General features: G+C 45.4%; 1 protein-coding gene across 2 annotated transcripts in view; it reads left to right on the forward strand.

Annotated features, from left to right (window-relative positions):
• Positions 1 to 5,916, forward strand: part of TCEA3 (transcription elongation factor A (SII), 3) — a 45,322-nt gene extending 39,406 nt beyond the window's left edge. For both annotated transcript variants that reach the window (XM_015410244.1, XM_015410245.1), the window contains 4 exons: positions 181 to 335; positions 1,108 to 1,254; positions 2,738 to 2,809; positions 4,471 to 5,916. In XM_015410244.1, the coding sequence (XP_015265730.1) occupies positions 181 to 335; positions 1,108 to 1,254; positions 2,738 to 2,809; positions 4,471 to 4,479 (383 nt within the window). In that variant the 3' untranslated portion in view covers positions 4,480 to 5,916. The remainder of the gene's footprint in view (positions 1 to 180; positions 336 to 1,107; positions 1,255 to 2,737; positions 2,810 to 4,470) is intronic.
• The last annotated feature ends 16,135 nt before the right edge of the window (positions 5,917 to 22,051 follow it).

Raw genomic sequence — 22,051 nt, forward strand, 5'->3', positions numbered from 1 at the left:
AGGAGGACTATTGCTTTTCATGCCTTGGTTTGTGGGCTTCCTGAAGGCATCCAGTTGGCTGAGGAACAGGATGCCGAGCCTTTGAACACATCCAGCATGGACTTTCTTATGACTCTCAAGGGTAGAAGGGTCACCCGTTGCCCCAGTCTGCATTTTGTGCTTATTCCTTGATGATCCCACATATCTACCAGGAGCTGAAAGGCACCGATATGAAATACCGTAACCGTGTGAGGAGCCGGATCAGCAACCTGAAGGATCCCAAGAACCCCAGCTTGCGCAGAAACGTGTTGAGTGGAGCCATACCACCCAGCCTTATTGCCAAGATGACTGCAGAAGTAAGTGTGGAAATTGTGGTATTGTAGCTTCTCTGGTCCCAGCTCCTGCCAACCTAGCAGTCTGAAAGCAAGAAATTGCAAGTAGATAAATAGGTACCACTTTGGTGGGAAGGTAGCAGCGTTCTGTGTGCCTCGGCATTTAGTCATGCAGGCCTTATGACCACGGAAATGTCTTTGGACAGCGCTGGCTCTTCGGCTTGGAAATGGAGATGAGCACCGCATCCCTAGAGTCGGATTCGACTGGCTTTCAAGCAAGGGAAACCTTTACCTTTACCTTTACTAGTTTATTTTTAACCACAAGTGAGTTTGATGGAATTGGCACACTTACCATTTGTCTAAGGATTGGGTGGGGAGAAATCTGAAATCCTAGAATGTTTAAAATAAGTTTCCATTTTTTTTTCTGCATATGATGGTATAGTCAGAGTGTAGCATAAGGTTCTAGGAGAACAGAGTTCAAAACTTCACACTTGTGGGTTTTCCCAGCAGGTCAAATACCGCCCCCCCCCAACCATTTCAGGTTTAAAAAATGAAGTCAGGGAGCTGAAGCCTCTTCTTCACACACACCACTGTCACAGTCCTTATCAGGCACAATGCATGTGGGAACGGAGAAGAAGCCATAAGTCACGTGTAATTAGTTAAGTCCTGGACCTAACTGTTGTTCTCTGTAATGTGTGAGTTGGTTCTTGTAAATCCTAGAGAGCAATCAAGAAAGAAACCAATTCTGAAGCTTTGGAATGGTCTCTGATCACAATGGCCCCTTTATGTGTTCCAGGAAATGGCAAGTGATGAATTGAAGGAGCTAAGGAGTGCCATGACCCAAGAAGCCATCCGAGAACATCAGATGGCAAAGACAGGAGGCACCACAACAGATCTTTTCCAGTGTGGCAAATGCAAGAAGAAGAATTGCACATATAATCAGGTGAGGTACCCAGACTGGGCAAGAGCTGTTGTTGAAGCAGGAGAAAACAAGTTGAGTGATTCCAAACATGGTGCCCATCAATGTGTTTCCTGGTGCCCACTTGCTACTCTCCTCAAGGCAAAGACTGGCCAACATTCAGAAATGGCTGCTTGCATCATAGCAGGATGGGAAACTCCAAACATTTTGCGATTGGTCCTGTCTCCATGGCTGCCATTTTGAGGTGGTGCTGAATATACTTTCTCAGCTTCCAAAAATGCCCACAGGCTCAACAAGATTGAGGACCCCTGTCCTAAGGCGATTATTTTCAGGCAGAGCAGGGGGTCTTGACTCAAGCCTATTTGATAGATGTGCCCTTTGACTTTCGTGAACTATCATCTTTCTTTAACAGGGCTAATGGCAGCGTGTGTGTGCGTGGGGTGTCAACTGGTAGAATGGCATTGGAAGAAAGAGTTACCCCATCATCTCAGAAGCTTGGGAATGCTTACGGCTCTTAGTCATGGTGACATGAACAAAAACAGTCTATGGCTGCAGTCATACTGGAGGCTTGGCGCTATCTGGCTGCGCCTGTATTTATGGCAGGTTAAATAGTTGCAGGAAGTTTTGATCAGACATCCCACCCTGAACTGACTTCACTGTGCACTCACCCCATGGTCCATTGTTCCCATTTTTTCAACATTTTTTTTTTTTTTTTGTCTTTCACCCATGCGCATAAGCCTGTATCTGAAACTCTGGTTCCTTTCTGACAGCTCCACAATCTCTCTGCCAAGTACTCTGGCTCCTCTCAGCCTCCTTCCTTTCACCTCTCTTCTGTGAAATATTGGGGCGGGGGTAAAGTGCAGATTTACATGAGAGTAGTCCCATTGACTTGTGTCAATCATGGGATGCTCTCATGTGGGGACTTAATTCCCTGTTTTTGCTGCTCCATGTGCACAAAATACTCCCAGCTTTTAAAACCCAGCACCAACTATTTTAAAAAGCAAACATCTAGTTGGCCCTGAATGGCACTTACATGTCCAGAGGCAGTAATGCCTTGGCCTCTGTGCCTGCCCTGCTTGTAGGCCTCTTCAGGAGCATCTGGCTGGCTCATGCGAAGAATGTGGTCGTTTTGGGAAATGCTGCAGGGTCACAGAAGGTCTCAAATCCAATGACTCATGAAACCTTGACTCATGAGTCTCTTATACTGGGGTGGATCCAACCATCCTTCAAGTAGTCTGCCTCCAGCCTAAGAAAGTAAACTTGAGCCAAAAGAAAAGTCAGACCCTTGGTCTCTCCCTACACAGATCTTTGTCCCTCTCCAGGAGAAACAAATATGCAAACCAAATATAGGTATGCAAGTATGCCTTCCTTAGCATAATTGATTCAAGTTGCAGAATTCAATATTTTGTGATGCAATGCAAAAATGTTGTAGTGCAGAATATGCATAGTTATGACAATGTTGATAAAACTCATTTATTTAGTCAGGAATTCTGGTTTTCCCCTTCAGGTGCAAACACGGAGCGCTGATGAGCCCATGACAACATTTGTGCTGTGTAATGAATGCGGGAACCGGTGGAAGGTCTGTACCATTCTTCATTCCTCAGCCTTACCATATGATCATATCCCTGTAATCCAGCATCCCCTCCACAGCCTGGCTTGTGCTGCTCTAGATCAGAGGTTTTCAACTGGAGCCTCTTAAAATCATGTCTTACACTCTGCTAGAAGTTCTATGAACCAATCCTCCAGTGTTACTCTTTTGTCAAAATATCAGGTGTACAGGGGCCCAGTTTCAATAGGACCAAAGCATCAGGGAAGAGGGTATTTGGAGCTTCCCTATGAATAGATAGATAGATAGATAGATAGATAGATAGATAGATAGATAGATAGATAGATAGATAGATAAGATTATGACTATAAGAGAAAACTACAGTTAATATGACTATAAGAGAAAACTGTCTGAAATTGCACTATATCCCAGACAGGACCTGTAGGATAAATAAAAAGATCAATAACCTATGTTGGAAATGTTTACAAGCTAACGATTCTGCCCAGCTTTGAAGCAATTTAGGCAAAATGTCTGCAATGTATTAAGTGAGATGGTGAAAAGACAAGTGGTATGTAGTCCTATGCTGATCCTGTTTGGACAGTTTAGACTGGTAAAAGGCATGTGGGTCTATTGAGAAATATGATAGTTGCAGCAAGATTATTTATTGCAAAGTAATTGGTGATACTACCAATAGACTTATGGTAGAAGAAGAAGAAGAGATTGGATTTATATCCCACCCTTCACTACCCAAAGGAGTCTCAGAGTGGTTTACAATCCCTTTCCCTTCCCCTCCCGACAACAGACACCTTGTGAGGTAGGTGAGGCTGAGAGAGCTCTCCAGAGAACTGCCCTTGAGAGAACAGCCCTGAAAGAACTTATGACTGACCCAAGGTCACACCAGCAGCTGCATGTGAAGGTGTGGGGAATCAAACCCGGTTCTCCCAGATTAGAGTCCACGCTCCTAACCACTACACCAAACTGGAAGCATTGATCATGGACAAAATTACAGTGTGCAAGCTATTAAAAGAAAGAAAGTTACACACAGGTTTTATTTGTGAAGATGCGGTGGCCTTTTATTAATTACTGGAATATGTGAAAACCAGAGGAAGACAGAAGAAGAGGGAGTTTTTATACCCTGCTTTTCTCTACCTTAAGGAGTCTCAAAGCAGCTTACAGTCCCCTTCCTCTCCCCACAACAGGCACTTTGTGAGGTAGGTGGGAGTTCTGAGAGAACTGTGACTGGCCCAAGGTCACCCAGCAGGCATCATGTGGAGGAGTCTGGAATCAAACCTGATTCTCCAGATTCAAGTCCACCACTCTTAACCACTACCCCACACTGTCTCTGAGAGGCTGAAATTCTGTTGTATATTTACAATTTATTTCTGTATCTTACATTGTTGTTTAAAAAATTGTGGGTTAAGTATTTAGATGTAAGAGTCACTAATTAGAATCAGCTAGATGTTAGAGCACGTGTTATGCCTTTGTTGTAACATTGCAGTATTTATTAGGTAACATCTTCTGATTCAAATTTTGTAATCATATTCAATTATATCAAATTTAAAATATATAAATCAGAGCTCTGGATTAGACTTGTGTTTACAGCCATTACAACTGAACCTGGGTTTCCTGCATCCAAATTCCAAGGTGGTCCAGAGCATGGGACTTAGGTCTTTATTCTGCCCTTTGTTTTACAGTTCTGCTGATGCGCCTTTCATTTCTGCACATGCCACTGGTGGTGAAGATGCTGGCCTTTCCCAACAAGAGAGGGGAGAAGTTTTGACTGACCGCTGCAGAAATGGAAGCAGGAAAAGGGGAAATCCTGAACCGTGAAGGTGCTGGACTTTCAACCCCATAACCATCCAGTTTCTGACAAACACAATACAAGTGAATTCACTCATTAGAAACAATGGGATTGGGGGGAAATCCAGGTGGTGGTATGAAGTTTTGATAAAGCGGTATGCCATCTCATGCCCATCTCATGCAAGCACAGAGTCCAGCATCCTCAGCATCTTCACTTCCTTATTTAAAAAAAACAACAAATAGGGTTCCTAGTCCTTCAGCTTGCAAAGGTAGGCTTGGTCTGGCCACCACATTAGTGAAATCCTCAATGCAGAGGTAGGGCTGAGCACGATTTGTCAGTCTTCAAGGTGTGCAGTTTCCATGCCTTGCCATGCTGTATGCCCTGCTGATAACTTGCTGTAGTCAAAGAAGGTCACAAAACTTCAGCTTTCCTTGTAGATAATTTTTTATTTCAGAGCAGGTACATCTTTGACTCTTAATTACACAATCCACTTTTGTGCCTCTGTTTTATACATAATGTGCTGTCAGAGCATGGTATCCATTTGAAGACTTCTTGGGGGAGTCAGCCATTGGATGTAAGAGAGCAGAGTAATGCTATCATCTGGTTCAGTTACATGATCGGTGTGGGTTCAAGGGTGACCTGGGTGTGTTTTTCTTTCCAAGAATGTCTGAAGTGTTCTTAACACCTTTGCTAAGTGGTATGTCACCACTAATAATCATGTACATTAGTAAATTCTGAATTCTCATGATTCATTGTGTGTCAGTCCTTGAGCAGGAGGATGGATCTCTACCACAGGAGTCGGCAACCTTTTACAAATAAAGAGCAAAACTGTGTCAAAAGTCAACAGCAGATCAACAAAGAGCCAGTATTAGACAGCCTATTTGCAAATCTGAATCTATACTGATAGTTGACACATAAATTTGGTATTTCCAAGCCAATTTGGTATTTCCAATTAGGTATTTCCAATTAGTATTTGGTATTTCCAGTTAGGAAATGGCACCCATAAGGCCTCGCAGTAAATTATACATAGGAGCACCCTGGGCAATAATTTTGGAGCACTGACATAAATCTGTGCATGGTTCACACTTGGACTCCTGGCAACTGTTGCCCTCCATCATTTCCCTTTTTGTAAAACATCTATGTGAAGCCCTTCAATCCCCACATCCTGGCCATTGTAGCATTCCCACCTATCCCTCAAATATATCTTAATTAAATGCTTCCTTTTCTTTTTAAAAAGAGCCATATTTGATTCTGCCCTGAGCCACACTTATCTAGAACCATAGATCCCAGATCCCTACCCTACCAGAATGACCCCAGCCTCTTTGGTTTATATGTGCTGGGGTTGCTGCAGGGCTATTTTTGGGCAGGAACGCACAGGAACGGAGTTCTGGCTGGCTCCTGAGTTGGCCACGCCCAGCAGGAACTCATTAGCATAATAGGCCACACCCAACAGCAGAAACTCATTAGGATTGGCTGCATTAGGGGTGTGTGGCCTAACATGCAAAGGAGTTCCTGCTACAAAAAAAGCCCTGAGTTTTGACAACAAACAAGGTAAACAGAATAAGAAGGGAAAGGTGGGTGTGGCTGGATGACTACACTTCTGGTAACATGGGGGTGTGGCCTAATGAGTGGTGCTGTCAGGGGTGTGGCCTAATATGCTAATGAGTTTTGCTGTTGGGTGTGGCCTATTATGCTAATGAGTTCCTGCTGGGCTTTTTCTACAAAAAGAGCCCTGGTTGCTGGAATTACCTCTTTTAAGTATTGGTAATGGTCTGCAGATGTTCCTCATTGGTCCACAAGACTCATATTTATGCAAAATGAGCATTCTCAGATTCTTTACTTAAAAAAAATGTTATAATCTTTAAGCTTCCAAAGTATGGAAAGCAATGCTTAGTGAAGCGTTTCAAGCCAGAGCCTAAGGCTCTGAGCAGGATTTCAGCCTCTGCAGTACGGAGTTTCTATGGCTTCCATTGCTTTTGTTGACTTGGAGTGTTTGATGAGGACCACAAAATCCAGCTTTTCTAGTGCATAAATATTTGGTACAAAATAGGCATAGCTCTGATTTCTGATTATGATGTCCATTCTTGTTCCATTTTGTGAACCTAGCCACAAGGGGGCAGTAGGATCCCATAGATGGCTTTAAAAAAAAGTTGTAGACAGCTATGTCATTAGTTCTGCTTGCTTCTGTTGTCTAGCCAAGTACAACCTGTGTCTTCCCTGCCATCCTATTTCCCAGCGCCTCAGCACTTTCGGAGATAGATGGTGCCATTTTGGCACCCGGGCCAAAGAGTTCCTAGGCTTATAATATGTTGTCTTCTACCACCCGCAATGCAAAACTGATATTCTTTTGCAATCAACATTTCCCTAATTATCGCCAGCCAAGAAATATACAATTGCTCTGTAGCCATTTATAAACTGTTGTAGTTTGGTTGGGGAGGGCATCTTTTCCTCCTTTTCAAATGCCCCAGCAGTGTTAAAATCATTTCTGTTCCCCATCCCCTAGCCAGGTTTAAAAAAATACAAGTAAGCCTAGGTTTGGGAGAGGGAGAACTATTTTTTTAGTGTATTTAGCTTATTTATACCCCACTTTCCTTCCCAGTAGGGACCCAAACTGACTTACAATATTCTCCCCTTCTACCATTTATCCACAAAACAACCCTGGGAGGTAGTTTAGGCTGAGACTGTGTGAGTGACCCAAGGTCACCCAGCAGGCTCCCATAACAGAATAGGGATCTGAACCTAGCTCTCTGTGGTGTGGGTGTGTATGTTTCTTTAAGAGAACTGTTGTTATGGGAAGAGGTGTATATAAGTTGGATGTAGGAAGTGGGAGTGAATGCAGCTGTAGGAATGTGGTTTAACTATTATTTGTCTGAGACCTTAATAAACAGATTTTGGAATGTGACTTGGAGGCCTTATTGAAGAGACATAACACTCTCCTAGGTCCTGTAGGGGTGTGCAAAAAAAAAAAATATTCGGCCCATTCAGATTCGGCCGAATTGGGCAGAATCAATTTTGGCTGGTATTAAGACTCCCGCATGTCAGTTTCATCAGTACAAGCCAATTCGGGAGTCTTTCGGCCAGCTGAATGTCAATTTAAGCCCCATTATATCCTATGGGCCATTGAAGTCAATGGCAAAAACATAGGGTATATTCTGGGGGCAGGAGGGGAGGGGGCTTGAGGGAGAGACTCCAAACTTGCAGGGTAGCTGCTGGAGCCTCTCCCCAAGATACCAAACAGGTTTCAAGAGCATTGGACCAGGGGGTACAATTCTACGGGCCCTCAAACAGGTTACCCCTTTCCCCTCCATTGTTCTCTGGGGGGGGGGGAAGTGACTTTTTCCCCACCATAGAGAACAATGGAGGGGATAGGGGCAACCTATTTGGGGGCCCATAGAATTGGACCCCGTGGTCCAATGTTCTTCAAACTTGGTTGGTATCTTGGCAGAGCATCCAGCAGCTACCCTGCGAGTTTGGAGCCTCTCCCTCAAACCCCCTCCCCTCCAGAATATACCCTATGTTTTCGCCATTGACTTCAATGGCCCATAGAATATAATGGGGCCGAATAGCTGCCGAAATTTGGTGGCAATTCGGTGGCAAGCCGATTCAGATCAGAGAATCTGAATCGGCCTGCAGCAGCCCGAAAGGGGTCTGAATGGGCCATTTTCTGGGGTACATTCGGTTCGGACGAACCGAATGCACATCCCTAGGTCCTAGTCCAAAAATATGGCTCTAAAAGACCTCCTTCCCTTTCACTGTCCATGTGCTTCTCTTCATATGCCATTGTCCCTGTATCCAGGGAGCGGTTCTCTCAGATACCAATTAACATTGCTGAAGACAACAGAGGATGGGGAGATATCTATTCATCATGCCAGGATTGAGACCTTGGTTTTTCCCCATTTTAATTGGCAATTGTATTTGATTCTCAAAGCAATTTACAGCAACTAATAATCAATTTTGCGTTGAAAAGTGGAACAAAAATAAAGTTATTTTAAATTGTATGCAGATGGTGCATGTTTGCAATGGGCAGAGGGAGCAGGTTTTTCATCCTGGACCTTTTCACCCTGGATATACCTAGCTTTATTTCTTAAGCATATGGTGAACCTGTGTTGATTTCAGTCTGCTAGACTAGAATAATTCTGCATGGAAATGCACTATGTGTGTATTAATTAATTATATTTCATTATGTACACTCTACGTTTCTCACTTGGGCTCAAGACAGATTACACAGTGTGAGTCAATACAATTAACAGGATGGGATATTCAATAAACAATACAACAAGAGAGCCAATGTTGTTGTAGGGGTTAAGAGTGGCAGACTAGGATCCGGGAGACCCGGATTCAAATCCCCACTCATGCCATGGAAGCTCGCTGGGTGACCGTGGGCCAGTCATACTCTCTCAGCCCAACCTACCTCACAGGGTTCTTGTAAACAGAGTAAAGGAGAACAATGTAAGCCACTTTGGGTACCCATTGGGGAGAAAGGCAAGGCACAAATGAATGTATACAATAGGATTAGGATTGTAGAACCAATCAGAAATCTAAAAACAGAAGCAAAGCATGCATTAACATGATGCATTAAATGATGCAAAAATTACGTAGTAGGACCCTAGTATCAGCAAACTAAATACAGTAGTAGAGACCATAGTCCCTAATCTATGTATTTATTTCTCAAGTTTGCCCCCTATCTGTGGATATCTAAATCCATGGATCGGGGCCACGCTTACCCAAAACAGGTTTTTCTGCAGACTTGGCTGAGTCTCTAGATTTGCAGAAACATCTGAATTTTTTTTAAACCCCCCCCCCTCAAAATAAAACACTCTGCATGTTGGTGGCATGTTTGAAGCTGTTGGTGGTTCTCCAGGCCTGGCTGCTCCGGGCAGGTGTCCAGGGGGATCACTGGGCCTGGCCACAGGGACGCAGGCAACTGGGAGGCTCTACAGGCCCGGAGCAACTCCCCGATGCTGCAGGGAAGCCATTGGGGGGGGGGGGCAGAAGGTTTGGAGTCGGGAGCTGTGCAGTTCTCAACATCTGAGGGCAGTGGGTGGGGTGGGGTGGGGTGGAGAAGCCTTGGAGATTGAGAGATGTACAACTCCTGACCTCTGAGGCCATTGCAGGAGGGGAAGGCTTGGATGCCTGGATCTGCACTCCTCTTGATCTCAGGGGCCTGAGTGTGTGTGAGAGAATCCTCTGAAGCCATTGTACGGGGAGAGACCTGGAGGCTGGGAGTTCAGCAACAGGAGAGCTGCTCCCGAGTAAGTTGACAAATCAGGGGAGGGGGAGATCAATGGAGAACGGTTTGGGGGCAAAAGAAATGGAGGGTTAGGTTGACAGATCAGGTGAGGGGTGGACTGATGGAGAAGGGCTGGGGGGGCAAAAGAGGGATACAATTGAGTGATTAGGGAAAAGGGTGAGAAAGAGGGGGAAGATTGTTAGAGAAGGGGGAAGCAAAGAGGGGGAAGGGATGCACCCTTGCTGCAAATTTCTTGTGGGTTAAAAATAAAATAGTAGGGGTCTTCCTATGATTGTCTTTAACCCTAATCTCACATAGTTGGGAAAGAGAGGGTTCCAGCCTTCCTCCAAAGGACTCCGACCACACCCACAACAGAACAGGAAGAGACACTCACAGCAGAAGAGGAAGAATAGATCAGATCCTATTCAGCTTAGTGAACATTGCTATACCAGGACCCACTGAAGCTGAACCGGGTAAGAGAGATGCCTTCTTTCTACTGCCAGCAGTTGAAATCCAGAAAGGGAAATGCTGGCTTTTTGAACATGGAATTGGATGTGGACAATTGGAAAGGCGGTTATTGATGCCAGAACTCCACCCCATGAAACCTTGCCTGCCCTGTCCTCATGCACTTAGCAGAGAATTGATCTACAGAAATCAGGCAGTGCAGCTTTTATGAGCATGGAAGTCAACAGGCTTTTCTGCGTGTTGCTGCAAATCAAGCCTGTGTTTAAAGGAGCAAAGTTCTAAAGTTAGCAGATGCTGATAGGAGTGTAGTCAAAACAGAAGCATGGAATATGAACATTGTCAATGAATCTCTCTATATAATAATTTTGTTTCGGTCATGGACTCTCCTGAACATTCCACATGCTTCCAAATCAGTTGGCTCCCTGATCTGTCACTCAGAAGCTGTCCCTATCCACTGGCTGCGTTGCCTGAGTCTTGCCTCTAATATTCTAAACAGTTTGCTGTTTCTTTCCCCCCAATAGCCAGTCAGAACACAGAGGTCATTTGCATATGCAGCCTGATTGGCCCTTGCCTCTAACATTCTAAACAGTTTGCTATTGCTGTTGGGAGTCAGTCAACGTGTCCTGAGGTAAAATACATATCCCAATCTTCCCTTAAACAGTCACTGGAGTTGCCAATCTCCCTGTGGGGCCTGGAGGTCTCCCAGAAATGACTGTGTTCCTCAGTCACAGCACATCATTTCCCCTACAGAAAATTTCCCAGCTATTACAACGGCTATTTTGGGCAGTGAACTCTATGGAATTATACCCTGCTGAAGTCCCTCCGCACCCCAAACCCTGCCCTCCCCAGGCTCTGCCCCTCAAATCTACAGGTCTGGCCCTCCCCTTACAGCCTCCAGGCAGTATGTGGCGATCTCCAAGATCAGTTCTCCTGGAGAGAATGGCTGTTTTGGGCAATGGACTCTATGGCATTATATCCTGCTGAGGTCCCTCCACACCCCAAACCCTGCTCTCCCCAGGCTCTACCCCTCAGATCTACAGGTCTGGCACTCCCCTTAGTATTGCCAGCCTCCAGGCAGCACCTGGAGATCTCCAAGATCAGTTCTCCTGGAGACAATAGCTGCTTTTGGCAGTGGATTCTATGGCATTATACCCTGCTGAGGTCTCTCTGCATGCCAAACCCTGCCTTCCCCAGGCTCTACCCCTCAAATCTACAGATCTGGCCCTTCTCTTCGTATTGCCACCTCCAGGCAGCACCTGGAGATCTCCAAGATCAGTTCTCCTGGAGACAATAGCTGCTTTTGGCAGTGGATTCTATGGCATTATACCCTGCTGAGGTCTCTCTGCATGCCAAACCCTGCCTTCCCCAGGCTCTACCCCTCAAATCTACAGGTATTCCCCAACCCAGAGTTGGCAACCCTGTAACTGGCTATGGAATCACTTTTCAGACCCTTGGAACCCAGAAGACATGGCATAGGAGGAGGTGCTTTTCTACCTTACCTGCCACTGCATAACCCCAAATCAACATAAGTCAGGGGTGGAGGGAACCATACCTGTTACCATGAGGCTGTCCTCCCATACAACCTACTTGGGGCAGCAAAATGACTTGAGATAGCCCTGCCTTATAGCTAAGCAGAAGAAAATAAACATGGCTTGCCTCCCTCTATTTTCCCCTTTTCTCAGCCGCCCCATCAGCCACAGCCGGGACACTCACCTGGAGCTTCCTTCTAGAGCTCGTTGTATTTCTTCCCACAACGGACCTTACTCCTAGTAAATAATAAAACAGCAAACAGATTTGAAAACTACTGCAAAACATGGAACTAGAAATTTTGAAGTGAACTTCTAAACATCTGGAAAGTGAAAACTCTCAGGTATTTGGGGACTAGCAGTGACCCTAAATATAAAGGAAATTTGGGATGGGGGGGTGTCTCCTGCTGCATTTTTCAAATGCTGTGGAGGGGGGGGGGAGTTAACACTTTGCTAACAAAAATCACCCTTTCGCCTCCCTACCCTGACATTTTTGTAAATACAGTAGGTGAAAAAGATAATGCTGTTCTGTTCCCCCTACCAAAGTGAATAGCAGCACAGAAGAGTCAATACATATTGAGGAAAATGTTAAGTCCCCCCTGCCCAGACACCATGGCCCTGATCCAGATTCCTACTCTTCCTATGGCTGTTAACCTCTTATCCCCCATACTCTTTAATATCTACATGACACTGCTAGGAGAGGTCATCAGGAAGTTTGGGCTTTGGTGTCAGCAATATGCAGATGATATCCAGCTACACCTTTCTCTTCAGGCTTCCCAAGTACTTACCATGATTCGGCGGGGGACACAGAAGTCTTCGCAGGATCATTCCCGCGGAGACCACAGACGCGCTGCACCATGCCGTCGCCAGGAAGTGACGCCGGCCGACACTCTGGCCCAGCGTCACTTTCTGGCGATGGCATGGTGCGTTACAGGGAGGAATGTTCCAGCCGGGGAGCATGTGTCCCCCGCCGGATTGCGATAAGTACTTGGGAACCCTATTTCTCTTCCACCTGATTCTGAGGATACTGTTGATGTTTGGAACTGGTGTTTGGACTCAGTAATGGGCTGGATGTATGTGAAAAGGCTGTAACTTAATTCTGACAAGACAAAGGTTCTCTGTGTTAGTAGAAAGGGAGATCAGGGACTTCAGATCTCTCCTTGCTTGAATAGAGTTATACTCCCCTTGAAAAACCAGGTTTGCATCTTGGGATTGCTACTCAGCACAGCAGTCACCTTAGAAAAATAGGTGGCTATGTGGTGGTTCAGAGTGCTTTTGCCCAGCTTTGGCTGGTGTGTCACCTGCATCTTTTCCTGGTTCAGTCAGATATAACCCCAATTACATCTAGACTGGAGTATTGCAACATGTTCTACTTGAAGAGTGTTCAGAAGCTGCAGGTAGTGCAGAACGTTTTGGCTAGACTGCTGGTTGAGGTCAGCTATTGGGAACACATAATCCCACTACAACAGCGATTATACTGGCTACTGATCCACTCCTAAACCCAATTCAAGGGGTTGGTTTTGACCATTAAAGCCCTATATGATTTAGGACTAGGGTATTTGTCATAAACTTGGCCTAGTTTATAATGAGTACTTGCACAGAAACTTGCAACAGAAATAGTTATCTTGGAGCCTTCTGATAGGAATCAAGTTTAACAATATTTTTAAGGTTCATAATATTTTAACCCCACTTCCAACAGTCTGGTATATCTCCCGCAAGCAGTAAATTAACCCTTAGATTACTACATCCCTCCCCCCAAATCTATAAGTCAAACAGTGTGAACAAACAGAATGAACAACTAGCTAGAGATACAGGGGCCCCTGCCACACGGGGGGGGGAGTATGGCCAAAGTGCGGCTTTTTAAAGCCGCACCAAAAGAAACACGCGGCGGCGGGATCACATAGATCCCTTGAGCCGCCGTGCAGTTCCTCCCCGGCACGATCAGATGCCGGAGGGGAAGCTACTGAAGGGAGAGCGAGGCTGCCGAACTGCGCATGTGTGCGCGTGTGCAGTTCGGCTGGGAGCCTGGATTGCTCCGGACGATGGGCGCGGCGGCGATCCCATGGCCACGCTTGCTGCGGTGCTTCAGGTAAGTCCTCCTCTGTAGGAGGTTCTTTTTTTCAGCGGCTTTTCCGGGTTTAGGGACGGATCGGGGACGGGTGCGCGCTGCTTCCCAGATGTTGTGGTGAGATCGTGCCCGTTTGCTGCACCCCCGATCCGTCTCTCTCCCGGGCCAAAATCTTCCGTGTGACCGGGGCCAGGGTAGACTGTCTGTTCTCAGTAGTCAGATGGGGATGGGATTGTTCTGCCCGGGATTCCCTGGCTGCTATTATCTACAGGTTGTTCCCTGGGTCTTGTTGATCTGCAAAGAGTGGCAGCACTGCTGTGGCTGGCATTGGCTCAGGTAGTTCTGGAACAGTCTGGGTCAGGATATTCAGGACTATCTAGCGGAGAATTCACAGCCCCATCATGGGATTCTCATGCAGTTGAGATTATGATGGGTGTAGGACAATGCACCTCAGAGATATCAATTTCCCCACGTCACCTCGAAATTCAGAAACTCAGGCAGGGCTGCTGGAGTATCTAGAGCTTCTTGACTCCCTGTGCAAGATAGAAGATGATCTGCATGGTGTCTCATAACCATCCTGTCCAAGAAAATACAAGGAAGTGGCCCAGTTTGTGATAACATCAACCCTGGAACCCACTTGGGTTTCCCTGAAAAGTTCTTGACCCACAAAGGGTGATCTGGACATAAGGGATGGGGTGGCTGATACCATGATTCTTTTTCATGGATTGCTGTTTATGAAGGACTCAACTGTGTATATTGGGTTTTAGCAAGTCCCATCAAGTACAAATAGGTCTACAAAACATCATTTCAGCTGGGGATCTTCCAATAGTAGTATGTGCTGGTGTCTGATATGCAGCAAGCAAATGGGAGAGTTTTGTCCATAAGGTTTAGCCTGCAACCTTCTTTAGTACAGTTTTCACAGTCTGCATTTCCCTGTCCACCAACCCATTAGCGGATGTACGTGTGGTGATTTGTTTGATCCCATTTATTTCAGGAACTCTTTGAATTCCTCGCTAGTGAGTACAGAGGCATTGTCTGTTACAAGAGTGTGTGGGAGTACAATGATACTAAATAACTTATGGACCTGTTCAGTGGTGGCAGCTGAAGTAGCCACTGTGACTGGGAAGACATCCAGCCATTTGGAGTGTGCATCCACCACCACCAATAGCATGACCCCCATAAATGGGGCAGCATAATCAATATGAAGCTGCACCCAGGGATGGCTAGACCATTCCCACAGACATAAGGGAGCATCAGGTGAGGCAGCCTTGAGCTGTTGGCATGTGGAGCAGGATTTCATCAAGTCCTCTACAGCACCATCCATTTTGGGCCACCACATGTAACTTTGAGCTGCTGCCTTCATCCTGGTCATGCCTGGGTGTGTCTCATGGAGCTGCTGAACAAGCATGGACTGGCCTTGCGGCAGTATCGCTTATCTCACACATCACAGAACAACCACACCTCCACACTCAGCTCTCCCCTTCTAGTATAATTTGGTTTCAGTTCCTCTGAACAGGATCCTTCCAGCCAACCATTTAATACCAGTTGATGAACTCATGATAAAACTGCATCTCTAGTGCTACCCAAAATAGGCAATCTCCACTTAATTTGGGGAAATCAGCTTGGAGATGGAGTGAGAGGTGGGCAACTGGAATCTCCAAGAATGTATACTAGAATGTTTCCCTTTAAGAGAACTCTCAAAATAAACCAGGCAGATGTACAACCAGAAAGGTTTTTTTATTAAAACGAAAATGAAAATAAACAAAAATGCATATACACACTGAAACACACACAAGAACTAACTAAGGAAAACAGGAAGGAAGGGGAGATGTTTTTAGGGAAGGGTGTTAATAACCAAACTTGAAGAGGTCCATGGAACAGCAGTCACAGAGCAAAACACCCAGCGTTTTGGGAAGTGAAAGAGTAGACCCACAGGCAAGTGGGGGGGTGAGGAGGGATCCAAGGCACATACATGCACTGCTGGCTAGCAGGGTGCCATAGTTCTAGGGCAAAACGTACCCTCAGGTGGGTTGACGCACTTGCCAGAAAACAATAACTTAATGGTTTTACTGGAGATAGGCAAAGAGGTATGAGAGGCTTGATGGCTCTGCAAGCACTGGACAGGAAGAGTAATTAGGAAGATAAATAGACTTAAGCAGTGCTTAATCACTGCTTAATCAAGGGTAATGGGTGAAAGGGAAGTGAGGCTGGGGTGTTGATGGGGTTTGAATCAATAGGTCCTGGGTGACCCATTGTTCTAAAGTCCCGCATTTCTCCAGGGCAAGGAGGGGGTAGTAGCCAGCTAGTGGCTCTGACTTGCATCTTGGAACTAATTTCCCAGGCTCATGCCTGACTGGCATCCATCTTGGTTCATTTTGGCCCAAGCAGTGCCCTGCACTTAAGGTATTGGGGTGATATTAAGAAGGGTGTCTCTGGCTCTTTTTACCTATAAACTGCTTAAGTCTAGCAGAGGCCTGTGGTGGCACATTCTTCAGTTCCCCAAATAATCCCAAGTAAGTTACTTTATTAAGGTCCTTTGGAGACAGCAGGTCCCTCATAAGCCTATAAGATCCACAGACAGTAAGATAGAGCTCTTTTCTATCATCAGTCACAGAGTAGTCCTTGAAGAAAAAATTCAGGTATTCAACATATCTGCTCCAAGGTTCCTGGCTTAGGTCAAAAGCATCCATCTTCCCAAAGTGTGCCATGGTCTGCAGATATTGGCAATACTTCCGGCTCCACTTTTTCTTTACATAAAATGACCTGTAATTTTCTTTCTTGCTCTACAGGGGGAGCTCTCACTCCCTAGCCAGTTGCTGGGCAGATTTCAAGCAAGAGCATAAACCGAGTAGCTGCTTCACTTATTCAACGCAAAAAAAAACCCTCCAGTGTTTATTATTATTATTATTATTATGGCCCCCCGTAGGGGATTTTTTAATTTGCATTTACTAAAAACTACAACGAAATTAGGGAGGGAATCTACACACGATAGGAGAAAGAAAAGAAAACCCACTAAAATCCCAAGGGTTGGAGGTCACATACAGCTTGTAAAAAATTTGCTTAACAGTAATAAAAAGCTTTCTTTAACATTGAGAGTGATCAATCATCATCATAGCTTGTAAAAATATCCAAACAAATCTGACTATATGAAGAGTAGTCCAGGAGAATCATTTTTTAAGTTAGACACAAATTACAGAGAACAATGGCATCTCATTTAACCATTATTTTTCCTTCCACCGTTAAAAGCAAATTAACATTAAGTCTCCCTCAGTAGATATAACATAATCTCATTTTCTCTTCCATTGCTGTTTTCCTCTTTCTTCTTCCCTGTGGCACCATCTTGCTGTATCAGGAACTGGCCATCTCAATACAAAGTCCCTTCTCCTTTTTCCAGGACTGTTCCGCTTAAATTCTTGCCTTCAATCATAGGGGGCGTTCCAATTTGCTTTTCACTGCCCAACTTGAAGAGAGTCTTGTCACCTTATTGCCCAGCAGACTTAAACCCTCCAGTGTTATACTCTTCTTGCTTTGCATATGTAACTTCTTTTTAATTCAAACTTAAAGAGGGATATCAAAAGAAATCCTCTTTTTGAGGTCTTGTGATACATATGTTAATGAAAATAATGATAAGCAAACTTCAAATCTCTTCTTTTTTCATAATGATACATGGTATATGGGAAAATCACTAAAATATGTAGAATAATTAACATGCAACACTTGTTGTGCCCAAACACATTAGGGTTTCACAGTCTCTTCTGATTTTAAACTAGCCATACTAAGGCTGCAAGTCTATTTGCCTGCCTTTTTTGTTTGGGTTGCCAACCTCCAGGTGGTGGGTGGAGATCTCCTGCTATTACAACTGATCTCCAGGCAACAGTGATATTAACCTGAAGAAAACTGGAGAAAAAGGCCACTTTGGATGATGAACTCTATGGTATTATACCCCAATGAAGTCCCTTCCTTCCCCAAACCCCGCCATTCTCAGGCTCCACACACAAAATATCCAGGTATTTCCCAACCTGGAGCTGGCAACCCTATGTGGTGTGTTGTTTGTTCTTTCTTTCCAGAAGTTTCTTGTAGCCCTAGATCAGGAGTCCCCAGGTTTTTTGAGCCTGTGAGCACATTTGGAATTCTGACACATCATGGTAGGCTCAGCGACAAAATGGCTGCCACAAAATGTCTGCCACAGCAGGTGGGCCCAGCCACAAAATGATTGCCATAGCTTAGCTGCTGTGACACAGTACAGATTTTTTTGCTGTGGTGGCAGCTGCTGCCAAAGCAACATTTTTTAAAAATCTGCACAGCCAATCAAATCTCCAGTAGTAAATCAGAAGGCATGCTGGTCAAAAGCCCTTCCTGGCCCCACCAGCTTCTTTAAAACACTTGGTGGGTGTCCGCTTCCCCACGCATTCAAATAAATCCACGTTTGAAGAACAAAGTCAAATTTATTAATAAGTGATGGTTGGATCAGAACACAAGCATTGTTAGGAATAACTACAGACCCTAAAGGGGAACATAATAAAGGAACTTGAACCAGGTTAGGACCAATGAGCCCAATTCCCGCTGGCGGGAATGTAGATGAAACGAGCGCCCAATTCCTTGGGAACACAACGGTTCTACAACATAAACACAAGTCCAGTTCTCAGGCTGCAGATACATAACAAGCTAAGCAACGCCATAACTCCATCCCACCTCCAGCTGCATGACCTTGAGCAGTTCTGCAGAAGTAGCAAGAAAAGAAAGTAAACACCTATACAGGAAGGCAGAGGGGGGGAGGAAAGGGCAGTGCCCAATGTTACAATGTAACACACCACTCAATGGCAGCTAGCTGACAGTGGGTAGCAGAAACGTTGTTGGAGTCAGGCCTGGTGCATAAAGGGGCAGGGCCCCAACAATCATTTGGCATGCCCCTCCAATCAGCACTTGGGGTTGTTGTGAATTTTTTCACAAGTCATCTGCCAATGAGAGAGGGTGCTTCCTTCCCTCCTCCTGCCTTCCTCCAAGGCTTTCCCTTTGCACTTTGCTTCCTGCACAAAGTAATTGCTCCTGCTGTGCTCTGAAGCATGTGACACAGTCCTTTTCCTGCCTTAGCTTGCTAGCTCGTGCCAATCAAGAATTCCTCAGATCAGCAGCACTGTAGCACATTAAGGTAGAAGCACTGATTTTTGGCTTTACGCCCAGGTGGGGAGTGTTCAAAGGTGGTTGGGATCAGAGGGGGTGGGTGGCAGCAGCAGCCTCTGTATTTTGCCTTTCACAAGTGGACTCATGACCATTTTACTGTGTGTGGTAGTGCCCATGCATCTGTTTTGGCCCTTGAAAACTCGTGGGGTGGGGTGGGGTGGGGTGGGGGAGTTCTGCACCACAAGCCCACAGTGGACTGAAACATCAAAACATTTTAAAATCACTGTAAAATGGTGATCATGTATTGGAGCTGGTAACAATTTTGCCTTCTCTTTTATCTAGGCTCAGCGGGGTGTGTGTGTGTGTCAATCTCTATATCTGTAGAGGGGAGCCTCCCCAGCATCTTTTCTCATCTGCATGAAGCAAAAAAGCCACCCTTCCCCTGTATGCCAGGCAGGCTGTAGCTGCAAAGGAAAAGTGTGTGTGTGCACATATTCAATAGCGTTGTCAACTGCACATTCGGAAATTCCTGGAGATTTGGGGGATGGAGCCTAGGGGAGGTGGGGGAAGGAAATTAATCAGGTATAATACCATACAGTCTGAAGTAGCCATTTTCTTCAGTGGAAATTATCTCTAGTCTGCTGATCACTTGTAATTCTGGGAGATCTCCAGGCCCCTGGAGGTTGGCAACCCTATTGCATTCCAGCCTGAGTGCCTATAGCTATCCTTAAGTCTTCCTATAGCAATTTATGCGGAGCCAAATCAGAGCAGGGTTTGGGACTTTGGGGAGGAGTGAGTTCAATGGAAGATGGTATTGTAAATCAAAGGGGCCATCCATCCAAGAAAATGCACCTTCTTCTGTGATTTCTATTAGCAACGCCTCATTTCATGCTCAGAAGAAGAAACAGACACTTTTATGGTGATACATTGGTGGGGGGGGGATTCTTATTTGGCACACTGCAACACAGGAAAGTGGAAGTGGTACAATATGGGGGTGGAGATCTTCATGCATTTACAAGGCTGTTCATCATGTGTAAATAAAGGAAGGGGATATTTGGTTTTAAACAAAATTGATTATAAATCAACCTTCTTTGTAAAATGATCCCTTGTAGAGACTTTGCACTATATCATAGTTCATTCATAATAAAGTAAATAAATAATGATGTGCTCACCCCCACTGTAGTAATTCCCCCTCCCCCAATAAAAATGTTCTGGTTGGCAGGCACCACATGGGGAACCTCTGCCCTAGAATATTAATGTATAAAGGTAAAGGTTCCCTTGCTCGAAAGCCAGTCGAGTCCGACTCTAGGGTTGTGGTGCTCATCTCCGTTTCAAAGCCAAAGAGCCAGCGCTGTCCGAAGACATTTCCGTGGTCATGTGGCCGGCATGACTAGACACCAAGGCGCACGGAACGCTGTTACCTTTCCACCCAAGTGGTACCTATTTATCTAATTGCAATTTCTTGCTTTCGAACTGCTGGTATAGTTTTATAGAAAAGCTGGAGTCCTCCATAGGCAAGCTACCTGCTCTGGACGTTGCAACTAGTGCAGAATTCAGCAGCATGGGTGTTGATGGTGACACCTGTGCAGGCTCGTATCCACCCAGTGCTGCGTGAACTGCACTGGCTGCCTATTGAATACCGGATCCATTTCAAGGTGCTGGTGCTTACCTTTAAAACCCTATGTGCCCAGGGGCTGGCATACCTTTGAGCCCTGTAGAGCCCTGAGGTCTACAAATCAACACTTTTTGATAGTCCCTGACTCCAGGGACGTCCAACTTGCCTCGACTAGGGTGGAATGAGCTTCTATATGAGATCAGGGCTCTGCGGGATTTGTTACAATTCTGCAGGACTTGTAAGACAGAGCTCTTCCACTGAGCTTTTGGTTGAGGCACCGGATGTCCCCCCCCCCCTTGGGTTGATCTCCCATCAGTAGCCTGGATCTGAATAGCCATCTAGGAACCCACACTTCTGTCACATCTAAATTGCTGAGACATCTGACTAAATTTTAGGTAAAGGTAAAGGTTCCCTTGCTCGAAAGCCAGTCGAATCCGACTCTAGGGTTGCGGTGCTCATCTCCGTTTCAAAGCCGAAGAGCCAGCACTCTCCAAAGACATTTCCGTGGGCATGCGGCCGGCATGACTAAATACCAAGGCGCACGGAACGCTGTTACCTGCCCACCGAAGTGGTACCTATTTATCTACTTGCAATTTCTTGCTTTCGAACTGCTAGGTTGGCAGGAGCTGGAACTAGAGACAGGAGCTCACCCCGTCTTGCGGCAACTTGGGTCTCGAACTGCTGAACTACCGACCTTCCACAGCCTGCAGTTCAGCGTCTTAACCACTTGAGCCACTGCAGCTCCTGACTAAATTTTACATGGTGTTTTATGATCTATGTTTTCTTAATCTACTGTTTTAAAGTTGTTTTTAATTGTATCATCTATTGTATTAATAGTGATGGAACCCACCCTGAGCCTGCTTGCGGGGACAGCAAATAAATAGTCGAATAAATAAAAAAAAGCCCTGCTGCTTGAAGGTTCTCCAATCACTCTGGGAAAATTGTGTTATTGTTTTTCCTGATATGGAATAGCCCAACTCCTTAGTCCCATAGTGAACTCAGGGTTACCCATAGATCCATTCCTCACACTTTTTCTGCCCTCCAGACCTCATTAACAGGAACAAGACAGTTTAGAGAGTGCCAGTAGGGTACTGTAAGATTTCCTTGGTGGCTAGAGGCCTAGACCATTGTTGTGAGAATGTTGGGTGTGTGGGTGTGTGTCTGCACATTGTCTGTGAAAGCGTGCTTACCCATGTCACCCACACTCCCCCCTCAGTTCGTGTGTGTCTCCTGAGTGTCGCCCCGTACCAAAGGCAGATGTGCAAGCTTGGAAATCACTAAAATAAACTAATCTTTATTATAGCAAAATATTCAGAGTTCTAATTCCTAAACATTTGATATAATACACACAGAAAAATAAACATGCAAAGCAAAGTTTTTCCCACCCCATGCAAGCGCGTTGAGAGATCTCCCTGGCTGTCTCCTTTGGAGTCAGCTAAAATCTGTGGG

This window comes from Gekko japonicus, unplaced genomic scaffold, assembly GCF_001447785.1.
Source record: "Gekko japonicus isolate JY-2015 unplaced genomic scaffold, Gekko_japonicus_V1.1 scaffold1200, whole genome shotgun sequence".
NCBI lineage: Eukaryota > Metazoa > Chordata > Lepidosauria > Squamata > Gekkonidae > Gekko > Gekko japonicus.